Source organism: Cavia porcellus, unplaced genomic scaffold, assembly GCF_034190915.1.
Source record: "Cavia porcellus strain 051 isolate PalLab524CR breed Dunkin Hartley unplaced genomic scaffold, mCavPor4.1 scaffold_26, whole genome shotgun sequence".
NCBI lineage: Eukaryota > Metazoa > Chordata > Mammalia > Rodentia > Caviidae > Cavia > Cavia porcellus.
Genome location: NW_026947509.1, coordinates 14600004 through 14612969, shown reverse-complemented (window position 1 = coordinate 14612969; position 12966 = coordinate 14600004). Strand labels below are relative to the sequence as shown.

Sequence of the window (12966 nt, the reverse complement as noted above, 5' to 3'; positions counted from 1 at the left end):
TATACCCAGCAGTGGGATTGTTGGATCATGTTTTAACTTTTGGAAGAGTCTCGGTCCTATTTTCCCAGGTTCCATGCCCACTGATAGTGCACAAGTGTCCCCTTTCTTCACGCCTTACTAGTACTGGTTATTGTCACTTTGGAAAGAGCCGTCATAAGCAGTGTAGGATAATAGCTCAGTGTGGTTTTGATTTTTATTTATTTGATGATTGGTGATCTTGAGCACTTTTCGTGTACCTGTTGGCCAGTTTTAAGTCTTTATGGGAAAATATATACAGGACCTTCACCCATTTTGTAACCACTTTATTTGGGTTTTTGCTGTTGAGGTATAAGAATTACATGTATTAATTGATTATTAGATAATATGGTTCAAAATTTCCTCTCCCCTTTCAAGTTTACATTTTAGCATTTATGTATATGTCTATTTGGGGACTCATCATTCTGTTCCATTGGCTAGGAAATTTGAATTTCACGTGAGTTTTTACATTTTGTTTTCCTGCTTCAAAGAAAACTCCTCATTGTTCTACTTTCTTGTTTGAAAATGTCACTGATATTTTTTAGTCTGGTTAACTGGCAGTGTAGAGGTAGCTTTTACTGACTTTTGAGAGCTCTACTAAATACCTGAGTGTTGAGGAATGATTTTTTTCTCACTGCTTAGAAGCCGAATATCTCTCAGCTTTGTCAGCTCAAGGAATTAATAGACATACAGCTTGCGATCCTTTTCTCTGTGTCCCCATCAGGCTCAAAACTACCATACATTGCTTAGTATTAGGTGGCAGTCTCAACTGTGGTCTGTCCTGCAAATGTGATCTACTTCACTGTCTCAAAATCTGACATTTTTCTTATCAGTGGAACCTCTTAGTTATTCTTGGGATTTTCTTTCCCTATATAACGTGAGAAAATTCTCTTATGCAAAAAGCAGATACTTTTAGGACTAATCTCATGTTTTTTCAGGCCAAAGTTTTTCTTAAAAGTATTGTTTAATATTGCATCATAAATCTTCTGATTAAATAATACCTTGGCTCATCTCATTCATTATTTTCTGAAGGAGTCATATACCATTTCTTCCTTTATTTCATATTCTTATTTCAACCTACTTAAATCTGTTTCCTGGAAGCTAACAAATGTCCTAATTTCTAGTTTCAATAAGTGTTTGTTTTTTCCTAAAACTTTCTTTTCACTTCAGGCATTATATTTTGGTTACCTTTGTACTTCTTTTAGTACTCCATCTCATTAATCCTACTTTATTTTTTTTCCCTCTCTTTTAATGGCCCTAAAATTCTGCCTATAGTTCTTTTTTTTAGTTCTTCATGAATTTGTAGGGTATGTACTTTGTTTCTCCGGTTTTAACAATTTCCTCTCTATAAATTACTTCTGTACCTACTTCTTGGGATACATAGTTCCAAATCTATACTACCAAATGCTTCTTTAAATTTCAACAGATCAAAATAAAACTGTTTTTACTCCCTTCCTATTCTTTTTCACTATCTTTTGGCAGTGACATCTACTCAGCTGGCAGCAGGCTCCATATGATAGATCTCTTCCTTGACCCATTGGTGCAGCCAGTTCCCAGTGGAGTATCCAGTCTTTTGAAATACACATTGCGGGGCTGGGGATTTAGCTCAGCGGCATAAGCGCCTGCCTTGAAAGCAGGCAGTCGTGAGTTCGATCCCTGGTACCGATAAAAATGAAAAAAAAAAAAAAAAAAAAAAAAAAAAGAAATACACATTGCTGCCACCCTTGGTGATATCCCTCAGAAGTTCTCATCCAGCTCAAATGTAACTTTTGATGCTCCCAAACATTCTTTAAATGTATCTCTGCTCTATGGTCAGTGTCATAGTTTTAGTAGAATACATATCTATTCTTGCCAGATTATGATGTCCTTGTGAAAATGTACCCATTTTCTCTCATGTCCATAGCTTTTCAAAGCAGCTTGTACTAAGTATGTGAAAATAACTTTTTGTGTTGGATTTTATGAATTGTTAGCCTGACTGTGGTCCCAGAAACCTTTTTTTCTCCCATTGCTGCCACATTTGTCTTTTTAAAGTTAGGCTTTTTTTCTGTGTTTTTCTTTCTTATCCCAAAACTCTTAAACTGCTTATTTATGCAGTAAAGTTCATGATCATACCATGATGGTCAAAGTCCTGAATAACTGGGCTCTTTTTCACCATTGCCTTTCAATTAATGCAAAAAGATTTGTTACTTATTATGCACAGGTACTATACTGTGCTAGAGATACAAAGTGGATAAATCTTAAGTAGAAATGTTATGTAGTTTTACCTTACAATTATTTTCCATTTGTGAAAAATCCCATCCTACCAACTTTAGATGAAATATATTTTATCTGTGACTCCCCATCAAATCATTCCAGTGTAATCACTTTGTCTTCAAATCCTCATTAATGTCTGAATGACAAAACTTATAACTGTCTAGTGCATTTTTTCATTGGGTTAGAAGACCTAATGGCAGGGAATGTCTTTTTTTAACCACTTTAATAAGTAACTATACTTGCTTCGAGTGTGTATCTTGAATTTGGAGATAAGTATGCACTTGGAAGAACATTACCACAATCATTGCTATAAAAATAAGAGATTACATCTTGATCTCCTATCTTTCCCTTCCCAGTGTCCAACAGAGTAACTTCAAAATAATTGATGCTCACTAAATGAGTATAGAATTGGAGAGCTGGTTTAATGCCAAGGTGTAGACTGAGAAGGATGAACCAGACAGGAGGAAAATCATGAGAGTTGCATTAACTGAAGCCAAAAAATATGTTTCAAGAAAGGAGAGCAGTTGATACCTTAAGCACCAGAACAGCAAGAAGTGATACAGACTGTGAATAGATCGTTGACTTCGGCAATTAAGAGGTGGTTTGTTAACTTAAGAATAAATCCCAAGTAACAAGGGTAGACATCAGATGGCAGCAGATTGAGAAATAAATAGAAATTTTGCCCTTAACTATAAATTTTTTAGCTGATATCTTTATAAAAACTGGCTGGCAGACAAGCTGAAAATATATGATCTAAATAAAGATTTAGAATCTTGAATATATTATATTAATTTAGGGAGGATTTATATGTTTTGTAGAGTGGATGAACAGTAGTAGACTTGACATTTAAGAAAACGTAGAATCCTAATCATTGTCTGTCCCACTAGGAGACAACCATAACTCTACATAGATATCACAGAGTCTTATTCATCAGTTACTAATATTTTGTATAAAGCATAGTGGATATTACTTTCACTTAGAAGTTCTTAGGAATTGTTTTACTGATGATCCATGCTTCTTTGTACTCCCTGTCTTTATGTGGATAGTGATGTGTGAATATACATTTGTGTATGTAAAATGAATAAATTTTGAATAACAATGATTTGACTGCAGAAATTATACAATCTCTAACATCTTGCTAATTCTTTAAAATCACAGATTGATTTGTAATGCTTTACTATATCGCTCAGCTTTTCCATTGTCTCAATATCATTAAAAATACAGAATCTATCTTGGAAAAAAAAGTGTTGCTGAGTAATTACATAAAGTGGTTTGATTTTGAATGTACTGTATTCAATCGTTTGTTAGATATAGTTAATATTTCTGTTCTGAGAGTATATGTCATAATTGTAATAACTTGTTTGTTTCTTGGTATTATGTAGCACAGTAATGTGGTCTCCATCATTACCTTCTTAAATTTAGTAAGGTACAGCAATATAGTAGGGTGCATTAAAATTTAGAGTCTATGTGGCAAATATTTTAATTTTAAAATAATTTCTGTCTCTCACTTGCTCTCACCCTTGTACTTGCTCTCTCTCAGGAAAAAGGGATCTGTATGGAACCTATTTTATGTTATAGTACTTGAAATTATGATCTGTTTTGCATCGAAGACATCTTTCTTAGCAGTTTTGTGGAAGCATTATGAGTCATTGATTGGTATGAAGACATTGTAGCTCAGGTTATTGTGATGGTTTATTGGTTTTTAATCACATGTATGGACTGAGTACCTAACATGTTAACTGGCATTGTACTTAGCACTATAAAAATAATCTTTCATTATTTTTGGCAGATTTCTTATTATGGTGAAATAGTTCAATAAAAACTGTTAGTTCATGGTTCTTGACACTCCTTCTTCATGCTTGGTGTTGAATAGAGAAAAGAGCTGATTATTTGCTGTTTTTTAAGTAGAGAGCTGGGGCTGGGTGTTTGCTCACAGGAAGCACTGAGGAAGTGGCCGTGCCTGTTGGATGGAGTAGTGGTTAACTAAGAAATAAACTGACTTTCAATTTTAAGTGACTGTATGATAAAAGGTTGGCATCATAGTTAAATATCACTGAAAAGAAAAAGATATAGATTGAGAACTGTAACAGGATTAATAGCTTCTTGGCCTATTTGGGGTGTTATTAAAGTAGATTAAAAGCTTTGAGCCTTAAGGTTTCTCACTGCCTCAATTATTGACTAAAACTTTGAATTTATTTCTAGAGATAGGATGAATCAACAGTTGAAGACTAACAGGTTCATGTGAATTGGTTTCAGCAAATTAGCAGTCCTTTCTTGGAAATCAGATGTAGATTAAATAAAAATACTACATCTATGCTTGTGTTAATTTGTTTTTAATGTCTCCATTCTTAGGCCTTAGAAGAAGGATGCCACAGTACGGCAAGGGGAAGATGCATTCTAACGAAATGTACTTTTTTCCTCTGTAACTGAAGGTTAAATGGGTAGCAAGAAGAATGCCTTAAACAAGATTGGTATATTGATTAAAATGCTGGTTTAACAGCTCGCAGTTTCCCCTTGGAAACCTGAAAAGATAAGCCAGCTGCTGTCTAAGAGTGCTTAGTGTCCACTGAGAGTACACTATCTATCATCACAATATGGTGATGAGAGGTGTTTTATGTTTGTGTTAATTTCCCCCACTAAATCAGTAATTATTACAATCCTGTCCCTGCTGTTTACCCTGCAGCTGTTTTTCCATTTGTCGAGAGAGCGGGTGTTCTCTGAGGACCGCACACGTTTCTATGGTGCAGAAATTGTCTCAGCCTTGGACTACCTACATTCCGGAAAGATTGTGTACCGTGATCTCAAGGTAAAAAAAAAAAAGTAATCAAAATTTGTTTTTGCAGAGACTATAGGGATAAACAAAGTAATTACAAAGTTACACAGTTTTGAGAAAAGCAGATTTAGGTATGGAGGAAAGCAGTCTGTTTAGGAATATAGTTTGCCACATTTGACAGGAAATTTTATTCACTAATGTTCCCTTATGTCTGAACTTTTGGTATACAAAATAATTTCTGCCTGACTACTGTGCTCCCCTCTAACCTACAATTGACAGTAGTTTTATTTTCCTATAACTATTATAATTGGAGAAATGTTAAACATCTGAGTAAAAATCAGGTAACTTTGCAAGTTATACTTTATAACTTCACATGCTTATGTTTGTGAAGAATTACTAATAGTACAATGTTTATGAAGGAACTTTTATAGTAAGACTATTATAGTAAGACTTTTATAGTAAGACTATTAACTTTTTGTTAGGTTTAAATGCCTTAAACATTTTACGATAGCCTTTTAATGATTTGCATAGGTTTTCACTATATTAAAAGTGCAGTATTTCTTTCATTGGTAATAGAGTTTCAAGTATTCTAAATTCTTCTATGTTGAGACCTTAGGATAGGCAAGCATTCTATGAAGGCAAGATGGTAAATATTTTAGTTTTTTCTCCTCATGAAGTCACTGTTGAAGCTATTTAGCTCTCCCTTTGGGAGGATAATCCTACTCCAGTTGGTAGGCAAATGTGCTGCAATAAAACTTTATTTACAAACAGACTGTGGTCTAGATTTGGTCTACATACCACAGCTTACTGAGGTAGGTTGCATAGAATGGTAAGCCTCATGCCATTGTTATGAATATGGTTGATGTATTTAGGAAGTTTTTTAGACAAATTCCTAAATGTTACAGTGTCACTTCTTTAAAAAGTAAATCACGTAAGTCATTCTGCATAATTGGTTTATTGATCAAGTACTGGTTTATTTATGATATGATTTGATTTGTAAGAAGTTACCTGAAAATTTTCTGAAATTTTATTTTGTGTGAAATGACTTATATATCAAACAAAAAAATTTACCCCATACGCTCATTTCACTTAAGGAAAAACCCACTGTAAAAACACCTAGTTTAGAGATGACTAAAAACAAGTTATCCATGTTTGTGTTTAGCTTGAATCTTTTTGTAATTAGAAATAAGGATAGCATTTAATATAGATAGATACTTTTAAAGAGATTAGTTACATGACATAACGAAATATGTTACTAATTTTCCAAATATACACAGAAATGTTCTGTTTTGTTCCTGAGTCCGTTCCCACTTTATGTTTTCTGAATCCTGTTTGTGGGAGGAGGAATAGAAGTGACCTTGGTTTTAGGAAATAAGAATAGTTTTCAAGTAATGGGCAACAGACCAAAAATACTTGGAGTCAGAGATGCAATTAATTAATTTTAAAAAACCTAATGGGAAAAATGTTTATTTGATTACTAGGCTCATTGATTATAGAATAATATCTAGGATAGTCTTTTTGATCAGTATTCTCCATTAACCATTGGTAGTCAACTGTATCAGTGTACTGGTATAATGAAGTTCCTTAGGAATGAATAATATTATTTATTATTACCTCATCCTTAGTGATGATGGAATTAGACTAAACTGATTAGGGGATTGCATAAAGTACCTGATTTATGTGAATAATCAGTGAGTATTGAAAATATGTAGAGACCGCTAACTTTACTGGACAGTTCAAAGCAGTCTTTCTTCCCAGGTTTGTTTTCTAACATAGCCGTAACTCAAAGTCCTGAGTCAGTATGTAGCACACATTCAAGTGAGTGTGCACCAGAGAAGGCATGCAGCGTGTGAGGGTGTGTACTCGGAAGACATACAGTGTAGGAAAACAGGTTCAGATGGGCACACACAACTACTCGTGTCTGTAATACACAGGAGTGTGCATAACAGAATGACATCATGTAGGTAGGGTCACAAAAACTGAGAGCTGTTCTACATTTTACAGGTGATGTTCTTCAAGCCTACAGGTGAGTCACAGTAATAGACAACGTTGGTGACATAGTCAAGACTATTGGAACCCATGGGTTAGCTTTCTATCCCAATAACAAAATACCCGAGATGATTGACTTACAAAGAGAAGAGGCCTATTTTGGCTCATGGTCTGGGCTGTTCAGTTAGAGAGCTGCTTGACTCATTGCTTTGGGCCCCAAGGAGGATGCTGGATGGTAATGGTGGCAGCATGTGTGCAATAGAATAAACTCAGCTCATCAGCCAAGAAGCAAAGGCTCTGGGGTTCCACTTTCCCTCTCGAGAACACCGCCCTACTGAACCCCATCACCTGAAGTTTTCACTGCCTCCCAGTGAAAACTCCCAGTGCTGCCCTAGGAACCTTTAATTCCTGGGTCTTTGGGGCTCAGGGAATAGTGAGGTACAATCAAGGTCCAAAGCATAGTACCAAGAATTCTAGCTCCTGGTGTAATATTATTTTTCACTCAATACTCTGTCTTCCTAGAGTTAAAATGAAATTAGGTAGGTGAATACATTGGATTAACTGTAGATCTTTGTAGAGCTAAAATTCAAATTAAGCCACTGGATGTAAGCAAAGGAATGTCTCAGATACGTTTTTCACCTGCAAGTTAACATATTTGTTGGCTCCTGTTTCCTAGTAACCCATCCTGGGCAAGTGGCAAGTGGGTATCAATTTGTATAGTGGATAGCCTGGCCTTTGTAGGAACAGAGCTTTCCATCTGGCTTATGGTTTGCCCAAGCCGTGGCCTCCCTCAGCCTGCAGTGTAGTCAAAGGAGGCGCCAGTCCCTTAGCTCTGAGTGTGGGTAGTCTGTCCGCTGATCGCAGAATGCCCTACAAATTTTATGTTTATTGTAGCATGAAGTGTGCAGTGATAAAAGATTAATAAGCACAGATAAAAGACAGCTGAGATTTTCAGAGTTTAATTTTATTCTAGGTACCGTCAAATGAAGAAAGAAATATATAACTTTGTTATAACTTTTTACCCACAAAGCACAAAGGAAAAACAAATTTCATAGTCTACCATTTCTTTATGTATGCTCTGAATCAAGACCTCTTTGAAATAATGCCTGTCCATTTGAACTAGGCAAAAAGTGCTGCCATGGATATGTTTTGTCTAATTTTTTTTTTTTTTTTTTTTTTGGTCTCCTCAAAAGGCTTTATGAGTTTGTTTGGTTTCTTGCAAGGGGAAAACTTAGACCATGTGCATGCTGTCCTTATGCCCTCCCTAAAAGTGTAAACATTTCAAGTGACAGCCCTCTAACTGACAGATAGTATTATTCCCATTTTTAATACATAATCTTTTCCCTCACAATCTCCTATTTGAATTCACCCTGTTCTTGTCAGTAGATGCATCCATCAGCTGTACACGTGCTACCCTGCTCTCTTTTTGTCTTGAGATTTTGGATACAAAACAGATGCATTTACAGTTTTACAATAGTGCTGGAATAGACAGTAGCGATGTGCATTTTGCATTTTATGGCTAATCAGGGAAAGAAAAGCCTTGAGATTCAGGATAAAGAACCAAAGATTCATCATTTGTAAATATTTTCCTTCCCTTTTGCACAGTCAAAGGGTCCTAACATCTATGACAGAACATCACAGTTACATTATTGCAAATGGACTGTGGAGGTGATCTCCAGGTGTCTTTGTTATGTCTAAGTCACTGATATGCCTTGAAAAAAACATTTAGGTGATTCTGTGCATTTCACGGGTTCATGCATCACCTTGCTAATAATTCTTATACCTTTATTTAAAAGAAATCATGTTAATGCATCTGGTGCAAATCACTAGTTTGTAACAAGATTGCATCTTTCCCTACCTTTCTGATATATTCTTATGCAAGTGTAGACTGGTGGGTTGTTTTTTTTTTCCCATTTGAGTATTTTTTTAAGGTGCCGTATTTCTGTTTATACTTTTAATGCTGTTTTTGTCATTTACCAGAAAGAGATTTTAGGATGGTAAGAAAAGAGAAATAATTGATGAGATAAAGAAAACACTTGTAAAATAATTGGCTTGAAAATTATGAAATATCTGTGTTTTATTATTGTATTCAAAGTAAATTACTGTCCATTGAAAAGCACTTTTAATGAAGTCACTGAACTGACAAAGTGGTTTTAAGGAGTTCCATTCCTGAACTTTGCTCTTTCTTTTCAAACATTGTTGTCTGGAAGAGCTTACAATATTTTGATAACTTAAAAATTGGCTATTAAATTCTCCACGTTTAAAGATTGTTTATTAAATATTTAACATTTTAAGCTCTCCTTTTAATATCTCATGGAATTCTTAAAACTATCCTATTGGGTTGTTACTGTTATTTACCTTGTTTTGTGGATGAAATTGAGGCACATGGAATTTAATAATATGTCTAAGGTAGGATAAGTTCAAATTCAGCGTAAACCCCAGGATTGGAACCCTGGTCTCATGCTTGTCTTTTCCGCTGCCGCGTCTGCAGTCTGCGACTTGGCCCCACTGCCGTGACCCTTGCTCTTCTCTTAGTCACCCTTAGGCTTCATTTCTTCCTGTATCTTTGTTTGTTGTTCTTTTGAGAGAGGGTGGCAGAGAGTGTGTTTAGTGGTTCTAGTGATTGAACCCAGGACCTTTAATTTTTTAAATTGATTTATAGGACAAGTAAGGTGACAGTTACAGCACTTTCTAGTATCCTAGGAAACCTTGCAGTTCTGGGCAATCTGGAAAGAGTTGAGCCCCCTCGTCATACTATTTATCAACCCTGTCTTTGCATCTATCTTATCCCTTATCATTTAACTTTTGGCATGATGCTCAGAGCTTAGATATGAGTGTAGCAAATCAGATGTAAGTCAGGATTTAAATATATCTATAAAATATATATCTTAATGTTGAAAAATGTGTTTACACTTTTTTTCCCCAAGTTGGGGATTGAACTCAGTTCTACTAGGCAGTGCTAGGCACCCACTCTACCACTAAGCTACATCTCTAGTCCTTTGAAATTTTAGACAGGGTCTTGCTAAGTTACTTAGACGGGGCTTGAGTTAGCAATTATCCTACCTCAGACTCTGAAGTAATTGGGAAAACAGGCGTGCACCCACACCTCACCAGTGTTTATACATTATTGACTCTTCTGTATACAGCCATTCAAATTAACTTTGTCCAAGTGTGTGTGGAAACATAGGGCGTGCTGTGATGTCCATGAAGTACTGCATGTGAGGAGATTGGAATAATGCATATTAAATTAGATGTGAATGGAAATGGAATGAGATGGAAATGCATTCATATCTTGTCCAATACAGTATTACTATGTATTATTTAAAATTTTAAGAGAATTTCATGTAATACGTTGATTTAAAAGATAAATATTTTAAAAATTTTATTGCAATATTTTAAATACTTGCAACATTTTATATAGAAAAACAATAAGCATACTTTTAAGAATGGGGCATGTACATTTTAATTCAAGAAACCAAGAGAATCTTCAATATATGCGTCTCTCTTTTACTGTGGCAAGTTAGGGGAGGGAGGATGAGGGGATGGTATTTGAAAGACAAGAAAACGTGAAATCAGAGGTATGAAAAAGAAAAAGACAGACTAAGGGAGATTTTTAAAAAGTAAGAGGAAAGAAGAGAAACTTTCTTGGTGTTACTGATTGGATTTTGTGTTTAAGACTTACTATTGTAAATTAACCTTTGTTTCTAGGTTCTAGATGGTAGGAGGATGCTACAAGATACCTGAATTTGGATTACCCCCAAAAAACTTCTTATTTTTAAAAAGGTTCAGTAGTATATTTAAGGTGTGTTCAACTCTGTGGACAAGTTGAAGAAAGACTTAGCTTTCTGAAGTGTGCTGTGCCTGAAATGTGTTGAGTGTTTGTTTGCATCAGGCAACTCATTGTGTCACTACTGTAAAGAAATTGTCTGTTCTGATCTTTGTTCAGTGAACACAACCTACTTAACCTGTATCGAATGTCTGCTTTATAAAATATGTGACAGTATGGCAGAGAGTATATCAGCATATTTCATATGTTGATATGTTCTGATGTGGAATGCTGTCTTTTGATAATTGATTGTAGAGTTCAAGTAAGCACTTTGAAATGTCATCCCATTAAGTAAAATAATAAAAGGAAAAAAATTAAGGAATAGAGTAAGTATCCACACCTCAGTTACAGGTTAATTATTTTTCATCCTGCTAACACATTTTTCTCATTTTTGTAATTTTTCTGTATAATGGTTGTATAATCTCAACTGAGCTTCTACGTGTCTTTCCATGAGGATAATCATAGCTTGGAGTTCAGATTTTTCATTGCTATTGTGATTTTTAATTGTGTGGACTTTGCAAAAAGTCTTGCTCCTTCTATATTTAAGTTTTCAGTTGAGGCAAATGGTCTTGCCACTTAGATCTTTAAGATTCTCTTTGGTGTTTTTGAGTTAGTGGGTTCAAAGAGATTTCAACTTTCTAGCATTTGTGCTGTATATTTTATTAACTTTTGAATGTTTGACTTTGACATTCTTTTTATGTTTAAAAAGGTTTGTATTTCTATATTACAGAGAGTTGTAAGAGAGAGTATCACCTTACCATACAAAATAAGATTTAGGTTTGATTTACAGCCAGCACCAAATTCTGAGTGTTTTGTTACAGCAATAGATTCCCAAAAGAAATTGTTAAAAATCATCTGTATATATGCTTATCTCGTTGGGATTTTTTAAAATTACATTTTATTTGGACAAAAAGGATTAATGTTTGCTTTGAAAAGCTGATTAGGTTTCAGTTCTTAGAATTTACATGCTCATGGCTCTTAAAGCTATTACATCCCTTCACTGGTTTACAGATTGGTGATTTTGTCATCATGAGAGTTTGATGAAGTAAATTTCCTTTTATACATGAAGCTACAAGGTAAATGTCAAAAGTTCTGTTAACTGCAACTATGTTCTTCTTTCAAAATACCCTACTCAGTATTCAAAAGTTTTTAAAAAAATCATTTTCCTGTTTTTGAAGACTAATGAACAGATTTTGTCATTTTTCTTAAAATGCAGTTGGAGAATTTGATGCTGGATAAAGATGGCCACATAAAAATTACAGATTTTGGACTTTGCAAAGAAGGGATCACAGATGCAGCCACCATGAAGACATTCTGTGGCACACCAGAATACCTGGCACCAGAGGTAGGCTTTCACACATTCACATGAAAAGAACATCAATGCTGTGTTTTAGCAAAGGCAACCATTTAAGCATTTTCTAAAAATTGCAATACTTTTTCCTGGGTTTCAACCTGAATCAAATTTAATTTGCTTTGAATTGCTATAATGAACTATTTTGGGGCCAAGATTATATATAAATTAAATTTTATGAACCTTATAGGTAATCTAGTAGACAATATCAGTTTTATATGTTGACTATGGATTTATATTTTGGTTATGCCCATTTGTGTCATTTATTAAAATGTAATAATTGAATGATATCAGCAAAAATGTTTTGAGCCTTATAAATTGTCTTAGGCTTAGAAAAATGATTATAGTGATCATTGTATTTATAATACTATGGGGTTTTATACGTAAGTGTTGGTAATTGTTTTGTGAAGAGATTGCTACACCTACATTTTAGAGTTCACATCAGTGGCAGTTCCAAGTCAGTAACTCTTTGTCCTAAAGACTCAACAATAGTTCCTTAGTTTATTCAACAAATATTTATTATATTTTATTGTATATTGGGAATTTTTCTGGGTGATATGGTTACAGTAACAAGCAGAAAAGGACCTTATTCTCAGAGAATATACTTCTAATGGAGAAGACAAAATAAGAAGAAATAACATTATATCTTTTAAATTTTTTTCTTATAGAGGGTAAGACAACAGATAACAGGAAAGGTGAATGAGGTGGCTATTTGATGTGCTCTAGTTACTACTGCTGTGTAACAAACTCCCCCATTCT

General features: G+C 34.6%; 1 protein-coding gene across 7 annotated transcripts in view; it reads left to right on the top strand.

Annotated features, from left to right (window-relative positions):
- Akt3 (AKT serine/threonine kinase 3) overlaps positions 1 to 12966 on the top strand; it is a 252692-nt gene that overhangs the window by 193063 nt on the left and 46663 nt on the right. For all 7 annotated transcript variants that reach the window (XR_010043619.1, XR_010043618.1, XM_063237551.1 and 4 more), the window contains 2 exons: positions 4952 to 5074; positions 12073 to 12201. Coding sequence is in view for 5 of the 7 variants with exons in the window: in XM_063237551.1 (XP_063093621.1) it covers positions 4952 to 5074; positions 12073 to 12201 (252 nt within the window). In the remaining 2 variants the exon portion in view is untranslated. The remainder of the gene's footprint in view (positions 1 to 4951; positions 5075 to 12072; positions 12202 to 12966) is intronic.